General features: G+C 40.0%; 2 protein-coding genes across 3 annotated transcripts in view; both read left to right on the top strand.

Annotated features, from left to right (window-relative positions):
* The first annotated feature begins 2,410 nt into the window (after positions 1-2,410).
* Smim26 (small integral membrane protein 26) lies at positions 2,411-3,937 on the top strand. Its single transcript, XM_048347411.1, has 2 exons — positions 2,411-2,578; positions 3,624-3,937. Exons 1-2 carry the CDS (start codon positions 2,464-2,466, stop codon positions 3,803-3,805), a joined length of 297 nt encoding a protein of 98 aa, XP_048203368.1. The 5' UTR covers positions 2,411-2,463; the 3' UTR covers positions 3,806-3,937.
* A 2,465-nt stretch (positions 3,938-6,402) lies between these two features.
* Dtd1 (D-aminoacyl-tRNA deacylase 1) overlaps positions 6,403-19,217 on the top strand; it is a 160,491-nt gene continuing 147,676 nt past the window's right edge. For both annotated transcript variants that reach the window (XM_048348730.1, XM_048348731.1), the window contains exons 1-3: positions 6,403-6,544; positions 12,939-13,029; positions 13,717-13,952. In XM_048348730.1, the coding sequence (XP_048204687.1) occupies positions 6,502-6,544; positions 12,939-13,029; positions 13,717-13,952 (370 nt within the window). In that variant the 5' untranslated portion in view covers positions 6,403-6,501. The remainder of the gene's footprint in view (positions 6,545-12,938; positions 13,030-13,716; positions 13,953-19,217) is intronic.

The following is a 19,217-nucleotide window of genomic DNA, read 5'->3' as shown; positions in this document are numbered from 1 at the left end:
AGTTTTGTGGGTCCCCCCCCCCAGATTTCCTTAGTTTTTGGTTGATGTTTGAGAGCAGTTTTTTTTTTCCCTTTATCTACTAAGAAATTACAGTTTCTTATTCTGAATGAAATCCATTCCTTTCTTTAGATGTACTAATGTTCCCTTCTAATGTGTTTTCTTTTAAGACCTGCTACACAACTTGCAGGAATTTCTTTTGTGTGGAATTCTTATTTAGCTCCATTCTTCATTTTATTCAATGCAGCATTTTTCTATCTCAAGTGACTTGTTAGAATGACAACATGGGAAATAATTCATCGGGCTCAGACATGTCTGCAAGTCTTTTCTGTGTTCCTATTTGAAAACTTTGCTGGTTTCCGTCAGAACTTTGGAGCTGGTATTTGATTCACCTAACAAAAAGTATTCTGTTTATTGGAATAATCTTCTATATGCTGGGAATATAGCCAGTTAAACAAGAATTCCCAAACGTGTGAAGTTTCTGTTCTATTTAGGGAAAACCAATGGTTAAAAAATTAGAAGTAAGTTATAGAATAGAAGCCAATGAGTGCAGGGGGCTGGTGGCTCATGCCTGTAATCCTAGCTTCTCAGGAGGATAAGGTCTGAGGATCACAGTTCGAAGCCAGCCGGGGCAGGAAAGTTTGTGAGACTCTTATTTCCAGTTAATCATAAAAAAAAAAAAATCTGGAAGAGACACTGTGGCTCAAGTGGTAGAGCACTAGCCTTGAACAAAAAGGAGCTCAGGGACAGTACCCAAGTCCAGAGTTCTAGCTCCAGGACCAGGAAAAAAAAAAAAAGCCAATGAGTGTGATGTAGACAAATGAAACAGAACTCCAATTAATTGGATGTGGGAGCTATCTTGATTGATTTTGACACTTTTTTTTTTTGTGCCAGTCCTGGGGCCTGAACTCAGGGACTGAGCACTGTCCCTGGCTTCTTTTTGCTCAAGGCTAACACTCTACCACTTGAGCCACAGTGCCACTTCTGGCTTTTTCTATATATGTGGTGCTGAGGAATCCAACCCAAGGCTGCTGCATGTATGCAAGGCAAGGACTCCACCATTAGGCCATATTCCCAGTCCCTGGTTCTTTTTGTATCCTAAGAAAAGTTTGCTTATTCCAAGGTGACAAAAGATTCTTAGATGACAAAAAGGTTTTGTTTTAGGTTTTTATGTATTTCTTATTTTTTGCCAGTCCTAGGGCTTGAACTCAGGGCCCGGGCACTGTCCCTGAGCCTCTCTATGGTACTGAGGAATCAAACCCAGGGCTTCATGCATGCTAGGCAAGTGTTCTACCACCAAGCCACATTCCTAGCCTGATTTTAGGTTTTTAATTTAGCCTTTACATTTTGTTCTTGGTTTCTAATTTAGCTTTTACATTGAATTAACAGCCCCATTAGAGTTAATTTTTGTAGATGTAGGTTTCTGTAGGGCAGAAGACCAATGTAAAAGGAGCAATGAAGACTATCAGATAAAAATGGTTTTAGAGCTGCAGAAGGTGTAGGAGGGGGTTAGTAGATTCTTTGGAAATCAAGTTTAAGTGTGGCTGAAAAGTGATGTCATTCCCTGCCTACCCTAGATCTAGCACATCAGCTTTGCTGTGCTCACCTACTGGAATGTGGGTAGATTATGCCTTGAAGAAACATGAATAAGAGAAGCTGACCGGATTAAAGCAGATTTTTGTTTTATTTTTGAAACATAGGCACATTTGTATGATGACTAGAATTCGTGAGTGGAAATGAATGGGGTGAGTGCAGTTAGGGTGTAGTTGATGACAAGAGCCTCTGAAGAGGCCACAAAGAATAGGACCCAGAGGGCTGGGAATATGGCCTAGTGGCAATAGTGCTTGCTTTGTATACATGAAGCCTTGGGTTCGATTCCCCAGCACCACATGTATAGAAAACGGCCAGAAGTGGCGCTGTGGCTCAAGTGCCAGAGAGCTAGCCTTGAGCAGAAAGAAGCCAGGGACAGTGCTCAGGCCCTAAGTCCAAGGCCCACGACTGGCAAAAAAAAATAAATAAATAAATAAAAAAGAATGGGACCCAGAGCACAGAAGCAGAACTAGTTTTTACCTTCAGGGATACCAACGTCACCTAACAGAAATATGATGAAGAGGGAAGAGAAAAACGGTTTCCCTGCAAATCTGAGACCTGAAAGAAGAATAAAATTAAGCCTTTCCTGTATCTTCTGACCTATGGCAAGACAGGCATTACTATTTTTCAATGGGGGAAGATTGTCCTCTTCTCTTCACACGGTATGAAGTGTGGCTTTGCCAGCAACAGCTTGACAAGAAGCCACCAACATCAGCGTCTATATCCTGGAGCCCAAGATGACTACATGTCCCAAGGTGCATTTCGGGTTGGAGCAGGAAGTGAGACAGAAGAGCCGACTTCCCATTGATGATAGCGGCACCGACCTCTACAGGAAGACCCGCCTATCCTCTGGTTCTCTGTGAACTGACTTTCAACATGCGTCCCCAAGCAGCTACGGTTTGGTACAGGCGGATGTCTTTGGTCTACGCGTTCGGCACCTGGTCGGTGTTGGGCTCTGTGTTTTATTTGGGCCGTAAAGTGCCGTCCACAGGTAAGGCTTTCCGACACACCGCCTTCCTTAGGTACAGGCCTGAGAGTCTGAAAGTCACTTCCCTGTGTGTGAGCCCCAAAGTTTACTCTGTAAAAGGAGTCGAAGCGATTACTTTAGAGCCCTTTGCTCTACGAGATCCGCAGACAACTAGACCCAGGAACTTTGACCTGCTGAATGGTACTTACTGAAGGCGGCCGTCCTTCCATCTCAGTTGGAAGAATCTGTGAAGTTCATGGTGGGAAATCCTTAACGAAGTGCTTCTCTTTACCCTTAGCCCTCCTCCCCTATGAGGAGCAAACAATTCCAGCACCAAAGAGTGCGAAGACAGCCAAGGAGTATTAAAATCTAATCAGCTACTGGGCAGAAGAGGAAATCTCTTAGCCCTTAATTATGGGCTGAAGTCGAAGTGACCAGAAGTTAATTAGTGTGCTGAGTGAGGAGTGAGGACAATGGGAATTGCCTGCTAAATTATAGAATTTTATTTTTCAGTGGATGAAAGTGTTCTAAAGTCAACCCTGGCACTAGTTCTAAAACTCTAAACGTAGTAAAAATCAACTGATGTGAATTGTATGTTAGTATCTCGAGCTCTTATGTGAAATCTTGAAGATTACAGTTGGTCATGAAAGGTATAAGTAATCTGAAAATGGACATTTTCAACAATAAGTTTGATAGCAGTCATGTTTCTCTTTTTCTTCTTTCTTTTTCTTTTTTAAAGAAAGAAGATGGTGGGCTGGGGATATGGTCTAGTGGCAAGAGTGTATACATGAAGCCCTGGGTACAATTCCCCAGCACCACATATACAGAAAACGGCCAGAAGTGGCGCTGTGGCTCAAGTGGCAGAGTGCTAGCCTAGAGCAAAAAGAAACCAGGGGCAGTCAGTGCTCAGGCCGAGTCCAAGCCCCAGGATTGGCCAAAAAAAAAGAAAGAACATGGTGATAGGTAGGCATCTGTTGGCATGATGTTAACTTATTTTGTTTCCAAAACTTTAATTATTGCTTTCATTATTGTTAATCATTTAGGTTTGTGTGTTTTGTTTTGTTTTAAGGTGATGAAGTAGAACAAAAGGACGATTCAACAAATGAAATACCTGTCTCAACAACTGAAAAGCCTGAGCTCCCAAAAGGGTTTTATGTAGAAACGATTGTCACATATAAAAAAGATTTTGTCCCAGTTACTGACAAGATCATCAACTATTTCAAATCCTGGACTGGTGGACCTCGCTCATAATCATGATTGACTGCTGAATTCTTATAACAAAGACTTTGGTTCATTTAAGTTTGATAGATGACTTGATTTCTGTTTTTTTGTTTGTTTGTGAAAAGTATATATTTAATTTAACTTTGTTGTCAAATTTAATCAGTGATAGGGCGGGGGATATGGCCTAGTGGCAAGAGCGCTTGCCTCGTATACTTGAAGCCCTGGGTTCGATTCCCCAGCACCACATATACAGAAAATGGCCAGAAGTGGCGCTGTGACTCAAGTGGCAGAGTGCTAGCCTTGAGCAAAAAGAAGCCAGGGACAGTGCTCAGGCCCTGAGTCCAAGGCCCAGGACTGGCAAAAAAAAAAAAAAAAAAAAAAAAAAAAAAAAAAAAAAAATTTAATCAGTGATAAATGCAGAGACTGTTTCCTTGTATGAAACTAAACATAGTAATTCAGCAGGTATTTCTATATATTTTACATGAATAAAAGGTCAAGGTTAAGTTCCACATTGAGCTCATTTTTCTGAAACCAGCTCATGTAACTGCATTTTTTTTTTCATGTTAGTTATTAGAGCCTTATAGGCAGGGTAAAGTGAAATCCAACAACACTTCCCTATTCACTTTGGGGCCCTTTGGGTACTATTGGATAGTGGGTTTCTTATGAGTTAGAATAAAATTCCTGAAGTAAATAGACTTGTTCTGTTCTTTAGGACCAGTACTTTTACATCTCCAAGTATAGATTAATCACCAAACGTGGCTAGTTCTGGTGCTGTTTTAGATGCTTGGGACCTATAGCATGATACTATCAGTGTCACCTGTCTCATTTAGCTGAAAACAAGAAACTGACAGGGCTAGGGATATGGCCTAGTGGCAAGAGTGCCTGCCTCATATACATGAGGCCCTGGGTTCGATTCCCCAGAACCACATATACAGAAAATGGCCAGAAGTGGCGCTGTGGCTCAAGTGGCAGAGTGCTGGCCTTGAGCAAAAAGAAGCCAGGGACAGTGCTCAGGCCCAGAGTCCAAGCCCAGGACTGGCCAAAAAAAAAAAAGAAACTGAGCTTAAATCACATGGGTGTTTATAAAAATATGTATAGTAGTTCAGAATTAAAGCAGAGAATAAGTGGAGGTCTTCAGAGGTCTGACACTAGGAACTGTAATGCAGCCACTCACTGAGTCTTTCTGGGCTATATCTTGTTTGTTTCTTGCTACATACCAGCTGCTTTTTCTTCCCTAGACTTAGCCCTGAACGGTACTACTTTCTAGCTACAGTGCTAAATGCTGATCAGCTTCTCTCACCCATGTGTTTGACTTTTACCCTTGTCAGAGTCTCAGTTCAGTTTTTTTTTTTTATCAGATCCCTGCTTTGTGGATTACTGATACTTCCTAAATTGTTAATACAATGTCATCTCTCATTTGGCTTTTGCTTCTTATTCATTGTTACTTGAGATCCTGTGAGGCAAAAATACCATGTTCCCTTGCAGTGTAGTACTGGGAATTATGTGAGAGTCTTTTGCTACTGGTGATAGCTTTGATCACTTCATAAAGGTAATTTTGCTTTGTTTTTAAAATTCATGCACACTGGTTTGTAGACTTTTCAGAGTGAATGACAGCTCCTTGTCCCCATTTTGGTGCTTTTCTACACCTACTAGTGCTATTACAGGCCTTCAGGTGAAGACACTGGGCTGGAATCTCCCTCTATTTCTCCCTCCATCCCTCCCTCTCTTTTTTTCTCTCCCTCTCCCTCTCTGCTCCTCTCCCTCTCTCTTCCTCTTTTTTTTTTTTTTTTTTCCTGTTCCTGGGCTTGACCTCAGGGCCTAGACGCTGTCCCTAAGCCTCTTTGTGCTTAAGGCTAGTGCTCTACCACTCTTTTCCTCTTTCATTGGAATCTTATACTGCTCAGAGCCTGTGAGCTTAAGCCATCTTTCAACTCGGCTGTGGAGTAGCTGAGACTTTGTTAGGGTTAGCTGATAATTGGTTAGGGTAGTAGCACCATAGCCTTTTGTACTTTCTTTTTTTTTTTTTTGGCCAGTCCTGGGCCTTGGACTCAGGGCCTGAGCACTGTCCCTGGCTTCTTCCCGCTCAAGGCTAGCACTCCGCCACTTGAGCCACAGCGCCGCTTCTGGCCGTTTTCTGTATATGTGGTGCTGGGGAATCGAACCTAGGGCCTCGTGTATCCGAGGCAGGCACTCTTGCCACTAGGCTATATCCCCAGCCCCTTTTGTACTTTCTAAGTACCTTTACATAGTATATTTAATTTTACTTTCTAAATCTTATGACAGGACCAAGTATTAGTATTTGTATTACAGGAGGAGTTAGAATTCTAGAGGAAAAAATACAGAAAGAGAACTCCGGAAAAAGTGAGAATTCACTGATGTGCAGGAGAAATACAAAACCAGTGCAGAGATTAAGATTGGTAAGGGCACAGTGGAAGTGTGAGCAGGCAGTGGGGAATGGGCCTGGAGTTTTTAATACCCCAAGGTTTGAGCAGAGCTTCTTGGCTAGGTGTGGGAGGTGCTTAGGGCCCGGGGGGGCGTGACTGATGTGAGCAGGGCCAATCGTGGGTAGGCTTGATGGGCGTGGGCGGGACTCCGCAACTAGCTGAAACAGATCCTCCGGCGCACTTCTGGGTGTTGCCCGCAGAGGGCGCCGTCCGTGGAGCCACCTTTGGAGTCCCGGAGCGGGAGGAAACGCGGCGCCGCCCCACTCGCCCCGAGCCGCCGCCATGAAGGCCGTGGTGCAGCGCGTCACCCGGGCTAGCGTCACAGGTCAGTCGGGCGGGGCCGGCCCCGGGAGGCGCCACCCCTGGCCCCCTGCGACCCGTGGGCCTGTCAGGGGTTTCCGCGGCGTCCAGCTCGGGGTCCCGGGGTCCCAGCCTCCGGGCCGCACGTGGCTGGACTCCCCGCTCTGGGTTCAGCATAGGTGCGCCTTGCTTCCATCACCATCTTCATCGCACCATCATCATTTTTTTTTTTTTTTTTTGTCGTCCCGAGGACAGGCCACTGATGTTCTCCAAGGAACTATTTGCACACACCACACGAATGGAGCACTTCCGGTGCAGGGAACCCTCGCCCTCCCTCCCCAGCCCCTCCCCCTCCTTTGCTCCTTTCTGTGTATCCCAGTGTCTGGTAACACGCTCGTGTGTGAGTGGCTGCTTCTGAGTACAAGCACGTTCATCCTCCAGGGGAGGATCCCCAGGGCTCCCTGAGCCTGCCTGAGCGTCCTTCTCCCTCATTCAGTCCTCCAACCAAGGGTCAGAACCGAAGAACTCAAGATGGCATATTGTCTCTCTTACACCAATTTCTGTGGACTCAAGTCACCCAACCAGTAGTCATCTCCTGAACATTCTACTTAAGATAGTTGGAACATCAGGGGTCCAGATGACTGATGTAGGTTATGTTATCACTCTAATAACCCAGGCCTTGGGTAGTTAGAGTTCAAAACAAAAATTAAGCCAGTTGGCTTTTGTGAGTGTGTGTGTAGAGGTAGGTAGGCATCAAGGCTTGCGTTCAGGTCCTGGTTGCTGTCGTCAGCTTCTTCCTAAGGCTGGCACAAGCTGCACTTTGGGCTTTGGTTGGTTAATTGGAGAAGAGTCAGCCTTTTCTGGCCAGGCTGGCTTCAAACTGGGATCCTTCTACCTCTGCTTAGCTAGGATTACAGGTGTGAGCCATCAGCATTCAATGCTTCAGTCCTTTTATTGGCAGAATTACGTTGTTTCAAATTGGGCCCATTATTGTAGGTAGTCCCAAGTACTTCAAGGCTGAAGAGGAGGATCCATTGAGCCTAAGGCCAAACGGGTCTCCATAAGACCAAAAAAAAATTGTCTCAAGATATTCCAGTTATTCTTTCCCTCAAGCCAGTCTACACCAACTAAGTGTTTTCGAGTCCACCAAGTATTAATCTAAAAACAAGACAAAACCCCTTAAAGAAACAATCAAAACCATGTATTTTGATAGGAGATTTTACTTTTTACTTCAGCCTAATGATTTATAAGTTGCTCTGGTAACTTTGGTTTTGGAAATGGCCCTGGAATAATAAGGACTAGGGTAGCACTCAGGTTTATGAAAGTTTGAAAGGTTTTATAGCATTTCAGTAAATATTCATGAAAATTGGGAAAATTGCTAAGTAGAAGATTATTTTGCTTTTTATGTGGTCACCACCAACAGATTTAAATATTGATCTTTAGTCCTATAGAGTCTGTTGCTGATCTGGAATCTTGAAAATATGTCTTTATTCTGTGAGATTTGCTGAATGGAGTTGGAACTACTTTTAGTTTAATATTTAAATGTTATGCTCTAATTAAAATCAACCAACCAAATTGTTTACTTAGTGTGCTGAACTAGAGGTGTGGTTGAATTGGTAGAGTGCTTGTGTAATAAAAGGCCTTGAATTCAAATCCCAGAACCACCACACACACACACACACACACAAAATGATATGAATTGTGGGAATGTGTTATTTGGAAATTTGAGGTTGGGGAATCGTGGAATTCTCTGTGGGAGTTGAAGTATAGTGGAATAGGATTTCCTGGTTCCTTAAAAAGTGGCTGACTTCACTGAAATGTGGCTGCATTCTGATATTTTACAGGACTTTAAAATGTCGTGTGTGTGTGTTGTGTGTGTCTGTGTCTGTTTCTTCAGGGCCTGGGTGCTGTCCCTGAGTTTTTTTCTTTTGTTCTACCATTTGAGCCTCTCAGCTCCACTTCCTGCTTTTTGGTGGTTGTTTGGAGATGAGAGTCTCAAGACTTTCCTGCCCAGGCTGGCTTTGAACTGTGATCTTCAGATCTCAACCTCCTGAGTACCTAGGATTATAGCTGGTGCCCAGCTGCCACTATGTTTCTGGTTAAGACAGAATTGAGCATCAGAGGCCACACATCTTATATGGCAGACTCCCAGGATTTATCAGACCATTTGTATGTTAATCTAATGTTTTTGTTTTGAAGTGCTGGGGATTGAATTTGGGATCTTGTGCATACTAGGCAAGCATCCTACCTCAGAGCTACATCCACAATCCATGCTAATCCTGGATTAAATCCTTTATTAGGGAACATTTCAAGCATACTCATTTACCTATATAGATGGAATACTATGATAACTTTCATACCTATTACTAAATTTCAGCATCTAAAATCTGGTATGCGTGTGTATATATGTATGTGTGTATCTGTATATGAATTCTTGAATAGGTCTCAAGGCCTATACCACTCATTCATGGAAAAAATCCAGCTAAACATTCCAACTCTTTTCCAGCCTCATGATCTTTTTGTTAGAGTAATGAGACTCATATTTTTCCCCTTGGGAAACTATTTGTTTATAATAAAGATCCTTTTGAACCTCTAAATTCTTCTAAACTGCTCCAAAACAAAACAGCAATCTATTTTGTGTATAGACGTTAGGTATAATTTATTTTTTTATTATGATACTTTATTTAAAAAAATTGAAACACTCGGGCTGCGGGTATGGTTCAGCATAGAACATACGTGTAACAAGCACAAGGCTGTCAGTTCAAACTACAATGCCACAAAACAAACACCCCTCCCCCAATTTAGTGATTCTTTTTCTAAGAATATATTCTTTTTTTTTTCTTTAGTCCATTATGGTGCTTGAATGCTGGGCCTGGGCCCTGTCCCTGAGCTCTTCAGCTTAAAGCTAGTGCTCTACCACTTTGAACCACAGCACCTCTTATGGTTTTCTGGTAGTTAATTGGAGTTTAGTCTCACAGACTTTCCCGTCTGGGCTGGCTTTGAACTGCAGTCCTCAGATCTCAGCCTCCTGAGTAGCTATGATTACAGGTGTGACTTCTGAGAATATATTCTAAGAAGAAAATCTCAATTGTGGAAATGCACTTTGGTATAGAAATTGGAAATTTGAAAATTTGGAAATGCACTTTTGGTCTTTTTTCAGTGCATTGTTATTTATTGAAGGAAAAATTTGGAAATAAGCAATGTGTCTAGCAAAATTGGCTGGTTAGTACACTAGGTAGGTTGCTGCTGTTACAGATGTTTAGAAAACAAACTCCAGGAAATGGCAACATATTTTTTGTTGCTGTTCTTGTTGTTGTTGGGTATTTGTTTTTGCTTTGCATTTTTTTTTCCCCTTTGAGGAGTAAAGAAGAAGGTGTAGGGCTGGGAATGTGGCTTAGTGGCAGAGTGCTTGCCTAGGATGCATGAAGTTCTGGGTTCAATTCCTTAGTATCACATAAACAGAAAAAACTGGAAGTGGTGCTGTGGCTCAAGCGGTAGAGTGCTAGCCTTGAGCAAAAAGAAGCTCAGGTACAGTGCCCAGGCCCTGAGTTCAACCCCCAGCACTGGCCAAAAAAAAAAAAAAACAAAAATAGGAAGAGGGTACAGAAAGAGAGGGAGGAAGGATAAACAAATGCAATTCAGTATACACTATGGAAAATTACCTATGTAACTTGTGGGGTGGGGGGCAAAAGAAGATACCTGGTTCCCCCCCCCCCAAAAGTACTCATTACTTGACTTATGGTATGGTAACCCATCTGTACAACACCTTAATAATAACAATAAAATTATTTTTTTTAAGTTTTTAGGGTGAATAAATGCAATAGTGGTACTCACCAGACACTGTGTTGAAAACTATACAACTTGTGGGAAGAATTGGGAGAGAGAAACTGGGAGTGAGGAAAGGGGTGACATTGTCCAAAAAGAAATGTACCCCTTACCCGATGTACATAACTGTAACACACTTTTATAATAACAATAAATTAAATTTAAAAAGATATTTAGAAAAAATTGAAATTTCTTAGGCAACATTAAGAGAAAAGATAAGACACATGTAAAAAGCTATTACCGTAGCCAAAAACAAACGAGGTAAAATCTATAAGAAAAGAAATTATTAAGAACGTTGAAATTCTTGTCTTTGGGTATCTTGTTTTCTTCCGATTCCCTTATGTTTTACAAGTTTTCTATAATGTATGTATGTTATTTTAATGGGACATAGATATTTTCTTTTAAAATAAGCTAGCAGAAATTTAGAAAGTAAATTGAGATTTTTAGGAAAATAACAATTTATTTAAAGCAAGAGGACTTTTTCTTTTTCCTTTATTGTCTTTTTGTTTTTTGCCAGTCTTAGGCCTGAGCACTGTCCCTGGCTTCTCTTTTGCTCAAGGCTAGCACTCTGGCACTTGAGCCACAGCGCCACTTCTGGCCGTTTTTTATATATGTGGAGCTGGGGAATCGAACCCAGGCCTTCATGTATACAAGTCAAGAACTCTTGCCACTAGGCCATATTCCCAGCCCTCCTTTATTGTCAAAGGGAAGAACAGAGGGGTTACAATTTCATATGTAAGGCAATGAGTACATTTCTTGTTCAACTTGTTCCAGAGAACTTTTTCTAAAGCAATGCAGATGAGCAAACTAAGCCCAGGAAAAGCTGCATTTATTTCAGGAAAGATTACTTCTATTTCAGCTTTTGAACCGCTGGCTAATAGGTTAGTAAGTCTCACTCTATTATAAGAAAAGCAGCACTGAAGAAAATCTTTAAAAATTTTAGCATAACAGTAAGAGAAATTAGTTTTGCGTTTTTTTTTTTTCTTTTTTCAGGAATAGATGGATCCTGGAGTCCCCTCAGCTACCTGAAGAAAAAGGAGAGCTTTTCTCTTCTTTCTTTCTTTTTCTTTTTTTGCTCTTGATAGTACTGGGGTTTGAACTCAGAGCTTTGTGCTTGCTTTGTTGATGTTCTACCACTTTTTTTTTCTGATTATTTTGGAGATGGAGTCTTGAGGACTTTTCTGCCCAGACTGGCTTCAAACTGCCATCCTCCATATCTCAGCCTCCTAAATAGCCAAGATTACAGGCACGAGTCACTAGCATCCTGCTTGGAGTTTTTCTTTCCTCAGCTTGTAATATATTGCAACATGCTACAGTCCATGTTGCCTTGCTAGGCATATTTATAGATATTATTATTCAGCAGAAGCAAAAATAGGGAAACATTAAATTGACCTTTCTATTCCTGATTGGGACATTAGGTCAATACACAACAAAACAATAAGATAATAATAATCTATTGAGATTGGGCAAAAAATTGTCAAAAGGAGGAAATTATTAATGTTGTCACTTGAGATATGAATTTAGTTTCACCAATATTGCTGAGTGTTGGCTTAAATTCTGTGTCAACTCAATGCATACATTTTATTACAAATACATACAAATGTACAAATGCATTTGTACATTTATGTACAAATACATAAATGTAGGCAGTTTGTGTTCAGCGGTTGGTTTTTTTAATGAGATGCATAATTCAAGCAGATTTGGAGGCTGAGATCTGAGGATCAAAGTTCAAAGCTCAACTGGGCAGGAAAGTCTATGAGACTCTTATCTCCAACTAACCACTGGCATGAAAAGAAAAGAAAAAAAGATTTGGCGATATTAGCTTAGAATTTAAGTACTACTTTGGAGATAACTGTAGTTTTTAGGGGAAGCTTAACACATAATTATGTTTTTGTTTGTTTGTTTTTGTGCTGGTCCTGGGGCTTGAACTCATGCCTGGGCTCTGTCCCTGAGCTTTTTTACTTAAAGCTAGTGCTCTCCCACTTGCGCCACAGTGGCACTTCTGGCTTTTGGAGATCAGAGTCTCATAGACTTTACTGCCCAGGCTAGCTTTGAGTCACAGTTCTCAGATCTCAGCCTCCTAAGTAGCTAGGATTACAGGAGTGAGCCACCGGGGCCTGGATTATGGCTTTTATGTATATTTATCTTCTCTGTAGTAAGCAGAAAGATCACTTGTTTTTATGGTATGAACATTAGTCATGTAATACTATGCTGATTTCCAAGAAAAGTAAGAACCTCCCTGAGAATTAGACCAGCTGAGCTAAATTCTATGGGTGAGGAAAATATGTCCTAGTTTTACAGATTGGCAAACTAGACCAGAGGACGTGTTAGGTATTTTAACTCAAGGTTACACAGATGAAATGTATGGCTCTACAGTCTTGCTTAATGCTTTTCACTTTACAGCTCCCATTCATTTTAGATGAAGAGACGATGGGACTCATCTTACTGTTTTTCATTCTTAGCTTCTCACCAACTTTATTCTAAGAAGTTGTAAGAAATATGTGTGATGTTGAAAACAATTCTAAGGATTCTGAAAAGCACTTTATGCCACCTGGTTGCTTCTGAGTCTTTTCTCCCTCTTGGTTCCTTTCTAGTTGGAGGGGAGCAGATAAGTGCCATTGGACGGGGCATCTGTGTGTTACTGGGCATTTCACTGGAAGACACGCAGAAGGAACTGGAACACATGTAAGATATGGGTTTCTAAAACCTAGATCTTTGGATGGGATATGTCTACCCAGGTGCTAGGCATGGGGCTATAGGATTTAAATTTTCCTCACTAGGTTTTGGTCTTGCTCTGATCTATTCCTTCTTTCTATGCTCCTATTTTCCTCTTGGGATGGGAATGTTTACTTTATGCCATTGTATATTAGAAGATATAATTTTCTTTTTTTATTTTACAGGGGCACACAGGTAGACATTTACCTTAAGTCTCAGAGTAGAATTTGAACTTTGACTTTTAACAGTGTTGGAACTGTTAGGAAGACATTGGGGCTCTGGGAGTTAGACTACATGCACTTTGAACTATAAGATGAACATGAGATGGACAGGGTCCTTTGAGAGGCCCCCCTGGGTTGAATGTTATGATTTAAGTAGATTTGTTTAGGTGTTAAGCTGACAAGAGATGGATTTGTGATGCTTAACTGTGATTGTCAATTTAATTGAATTGAGAACTGCCTGGTAGATTAGTAAAGCATACCTTTGTATCTTTCCAGAGAGGTAAAAAGACATGTCTAGACTGTGAGTGGTATCCCATAGGTGATGGATCTTCATAATGTCCTTAGTTGCCAGGATGCTAGGGACATTTGAGAGTATAGAATGTCTTGGGGGGCCTACTGATTCTTCAGGTAGATTTCACTACTTTTTTCTCTATAGGGTCCGAAAGATTTTAAATCTGCGTGTGTTTGAGGATGAGAGTGGGAAGCACTGGTCTAAGAGTGTGGTGGACAAACAATATGAGGTTCTGTGTGTCAGCCAGTTTACGCTCCAATGCGTCCTCAAGGGGAACAAGCCTGACTTCCACCTGGCGATGCCCACAGAGCAGGCGGAAAGCTTCTACAATAACTTCCTGGAGCAGCTGCGCAAGACCTACAGGCCAGAGCTTATCAAAGGTAGGCAAGAGGGCTGTAGCTCAGTGCTAGAGTACTTACCCAGAATCTGTGGTGCTCTGAGTTTGCTCTCTACCATAAAAAAAAAAAAAAAGGATATACAGAAGAACAAGAATGGCCCCAGAAGAGAGATTCTGGGAATCCTCCAGACCAGATGAAGAGAATCTACATGTCTAGCATTTCCCTTTATGGAAAGGCATTGTTGAAGCTATGAATGCTGTGGTGTGCCTCTAATACCCGACATTGTTCTTCAGGTTTCTGTTCATACTCAGAAAATATTTAAAAGTCTAGAAATGTGTCTCCTATTGTGTTTTGTTTTCTTGGTGCCAGCCTTGGGGCTTGTCTGTCCTTGAGCTTTTTTTTTTGCCCAAGACTAGCAGTCTACCATTTGAGCTACAGCTTTACTTTCAGCTTTTTGGTGGTTAATTGGAGATAAGAGTCTCATGACTTACATATGAAACTGTAACCCCTCTGTACTTCACTTTGACAATAAAAAAATTAAATTAAAAAAAAAGGGTGACATAAAAAAAGTCTCATGAACTTTCCTGCTTGGGCTGGCTCTGAACCACTGCCCTCAGATCTCAGCCTCCTGAGTAGCTAGGATTATAGGCTTGAGCCAACTGGTGCCCAGCTTTGTTTCTTTAGTTGCTTAGCCATCTTTTTTCAATAGAAAAACAGTGCCAGTGAGTAAAAAATGTAATTTTTAAATTTTTATTTATTTGTCTTTTTGTGGTGCTGGTGATTAAGACCAAGCAAGTGCTCTATTGCTGAGCAATACTCTCAGCCTTGTCATTTTAATTTCTAGTATCCATGTTAAATAAAAACAAAAACAGTGGCTGGGGATATAAGTTAGTGATGATGGACATGAAAGCCCTGAGTTTGGTCCTTAGCACCAAGCAAGAAAAAGTAAAGTAGACAAGTGAAACTAATTTTTAAGTTAATATTTTAAAATAGCATATTAACTGGGGCACTGGTGGCTCACACCTGTAATCCTAGGTACTCAAAGACTGAGACCATAGGATATAGGATTGTGGTTCAAAGTCAGCCTGGGCAGTTCACCAGTTCACCACCAGAAAACTGGAAGTGGTGCTATGGCTCAAAATGGTAGAATACTATCCTTGAGTGAAAGAGCTCAGGGATAGTGCCCAGGCCTTGAGTTCAAGCCCCATGACTGATCCTCCCCCCCACAAAAAAGTATGTTATATGCAGAACATTGCAATTTTCTCTTAGTGATCAGTATAAAAGTTATGAGATAGCTTACATTCTTCTTTTTTAAAAACGGCCTTTTTTAAAAGTTGTAAAATTCAGAGGAAAGTACAGAGATACTTTATATATCTATATTGACACATCCTCATCACTCAATTTACATTATATCTCTCTTAGTGACTGGCTAAATTTATACTGACGTATATGCACATTACAGCATCATGCAATACTTTCACTCCCCTAAAGATCCTTTGTGCTCTGCCTGCTCATTACTCCCTCCTCACTCCTGGGAAGCACAAATCCTTTTACTGTCTCCATAGTTTTCTCTTTTCAGAGTGTCAGATAGTTGGAATTCTACATAATATAGCCTTTTCAGACTGGCTTCTTTCTCTTAGTAATAAGCGTTTAAAGTTTCTCTTTTCATCACTTGTTCATATTTTTTGGCACTGAATAACAATCCATTGTGTAGTTTACTGCTACAAGATGTCTTGATTGCTTCCAAGTTTAGGCAATTATGAATAAAGCTTCTATAAATATCCCCATGAAGGCTTTTTTTTTGTATACATAAGTTTTCAGCTTCTTGCGTTAAGTCCAAGGAGTAAGCTGCTAGTTCAAATAGTAAAAATATATTTAGTTAAAAATATTTTAATATAATTTTATTGTTATTATTAAGGTGTTGTACAGAGGGGTACTATTTCACAATTCAGGTTATGCATATTTCTGTTTTAGACAATGTCACCCCTTCCTTCAGTTCCCCCTCCTGTCTCTGCCCACAAGTTGCGTAGTTCATTCTCCACATAGTGTATACTGAATACCATGATTGCATTTGTTCACCCTTCCTCTCTTCCTTTCTGTGCCCCTTTACTCCTCCCGAAAAAGTAGAAAAAGAAAGCAAACAAAACAGGAACATAGTCTCCCCCCCCCCAAAAAAAAAAAACAAAACCTAAACTTCACATACACAAATACCACCACAACCACCACCAACATAAATATCCCATGTTTCCATTTCCTGGAATTCATTTAGGTAAATAATACTTTTCATGTTCAGGAAAGCTATGCCTTTGGGTTCCTCCCCTGCCTGTATCTTCCTATATTTAGTTTTTTAAGAAACTGCCAAACTGTCTTTGAATGTGGCCGTGTCAGTTTGTGTTTCTACTGGCAAGGAATGACAGATCCTGTTGCTTGACACCTTCATCAATGATCAGTGTCATAGTTCTGAATTTTAGCTATCCTAACAGTTTGGTGCTGCTTTATATTTTAAGCTACAGTTTTTGATTTTTAATGACCAAGTCTTACATGTTTATTTAGTAAATATTGTGTGCTTAAAACACATTATGTACTGACATAAGCACAAATAAGAGATTAAAAATCGTTTCCTTGCATTTTTTTCTGTTGAAAAGTTTAAATAAAATAAGACAGGAGGAAGTTGTATAAATATATCCAGTAGGTAATAGGTTTTTTCTTGTTTACTATATAACATGGTAGAAATGGCATAGTCTGTGAAATGGTAATAGCTAGTATTGTCATTTATTAAATGTATAACATTAAATTTGTTGATTTGTTATGTATATCATGAACAAATAGAGGATTTTGATCCACCTGGAAAAAATTGTAGAAAATTAAAATTATTCTAAATAATTTTAGATTATAATAACAGATTATCAGTGCATTGCATACACAGTATATATTAGCCATTTATGACTCATCAGCTAAATGCAAATAAAAAATGTACTTATTTTGGGAAGGTATTATTGCTTTTGATTAAGATAACACTTAAAATGCATTTAGGACAATGCCTGGGTGAATCATCATGCACATATTTAAAGTTTAGCTAATATTTCTAAATTTAATTTGAACATCCATATTTCTCATGCTAACTGAATGCATTCAGAAATATAAATGAAATACATAAATACATTCATTGAAATATAGGTTAATTTGCATTCTTAAAGTGATTCAATCTAAGACCTATGTGAGATACAAGGAATTTGTCCTACTAATCCCAAATAATTTCAATCATGAGTATTTTATTAAGTTTACTGATCTAGAGTCTTGAGTGGATCTATTTCCTGTCTGTTGAGTATCTGCTTATCATTACATAATTATTATATCATTACTTAGACTTTTCCTTCCTACATGCTTTATGATATTCTCTTGTCACCTTTATGCCAGAGTAGGGAGAAGTCATATCTAAAGGGATAAATTTTCACCACAGATAACTCCAGTCTGTCAGTGTCATCGCACATATCCCATCATCTTATATTGGAATCAGGCATTGACTTTTATTTATTTATTTAAATAATTTATTTATTAATTAAACAACATTTTTTTGACAAGGTGTTGTGCAAACGGGGTACAGTTACATAGTAGGGCAGTGTGTACATTTCTTGTGATATCTTACACCCTGTTTTTCTTTCCCTTCCCTAGGTCAGGTAGACATATATACAATACACAGTGTACCACGAACATATACAGTAGCCACGTGGTCTACGCCATGCTTGTACATTGCTGGTGTACAGAAAAGCTGCTGACTTTTATGGACTGATTTTGTATCCTGCTACTTTGCCAAAATGGTTTATTAGGTGTAGGAGTTTGGGGACTGAGTTTTTTTGGGTCCTTCAGATATAAGATCATGTCATCTGCGAATAGAGATAGCTTGATTTCTTCCTTGCCGATATGGAACCCTTTGATGTCCTCCTCTTGCTTTATTGCTATGGCTAGGGATTCCAGCACTATATTGAAAAGAAGTGGGGAGAATGGGCATCCTTGTCTTGTTCCTGAGTTTAGGGGGAATGATTTTAGTTTCTCCCCATTTAATACGATATTAGCAGTTGGTCTGTTGTATGTGGCTTTTATTGTTTTGAGGAATGTTCCATCTATTCCTGTTCTCTCCAGTGCTTTTAATAAGTATGGATGTTATATTTTGTCAAAGGCTTTTTGGGCATCGACTGAGATAACAATGTGATTCTTGATTTTAGTTCTGTTGATGTGGTGAATTACATTGATTGATTTACGGATGTTGAACCATCCTTGTGACTGTGGGATGAAGCCTAGTTGGTCATGATGTATAAATGTCTTGATCAGTTTCTGGATCCTGTTAGCTAATATTTTATTGAGGAGCTTTGCGTTCGTGTTCATTTGTGATATTGGTCTGTAGTTCTCTTTTTTTGTTGAGTCTTTGCCTGGTTTGGGGATGAGTATAATATTAGCTAAATAGGATGAGTTTGGGATTTCTCTCTCTGTTTCTATTTCGCGGAAGAGTTTGAGGAGTATTGGTATTAGCTCCTCACTAAAGGTTTTATAGAATTCGTTGGTGAATCCATCTGGGCCTGGGCTTTTCTTTGTTGGGAGGCTCTTGATTACCCCCTGTATCTCGCTGTGAGTTACTGATTTATTTAGTTGATTTCTTTCTTCTTGGTTCAGTTTGGGCAGTTTATACTTCTCTAAGAATTGATCCATTTCTGTAAAATTATTGTTTTTTTAGTGAATAGAGGTTCTGGAAATAGTTCCTATGACTGTTTGAATATTGTGTGTATTTGTTGTAATTTTTCCAGTGGAGTCCCTGATTTTACGTATATGAGTCTCTTCTCTTCATTTTTTTTGTAAGTCTTGCAAGGGGTCTGTCAATTTTATTTATTTTCTCAAAAAACCAGCTTTTAGTCTTATTTATTTGTTGAATAGTCTATTTTCAATCAGATTTATCTTTTCTTTAATCTTTGTCATCTCTCTCCTCCTAGTCATTTTAGATTCGATCATTTCTTGTTTCTCCAGTTGTTTTAGTTTCATCGTGAGGTTATTCACCTGCTCTGCTTCCATTCTTTTCATTTGAGTGCTGAGGGCAATGATCTTGCCCCTCAGTACTGCCTTAGCTGTATCCCATAGGTTTCTTTGTGATGTATTTTCATTGTCATTGTGGCTTATGAATTCGCTAATTTCATCCTTAATTTGGTCTGTGGCCCAAGTGTTAGATAACAGTGTGGGGTTTAGCCTCCAAGAATGTGTATAGCCTCTGTGGTAACCGTTGTTATTGAGGGTTACCTTTATTCCACTGTGGTCAGGTAT

This window comes from Perognathus longimembris, chromosome 6 (assembly GCF_023159225.1).
Source record: "Perognathus longimembris pacificus isolate PPM17 chromosome 6, ASM2315922v1, whole genome shotgun sequence".
NCBI classification, from domain to species: domain Eukaryota; kingdom Metazoa; phylum Chordata; class Mammalia; order Rodentia; family Heteromyidae; genus Perognathus; species Perognathus longimembris.
This window is presented reverse-complemented; position numbering and strand designations above follow the sequence as displayed.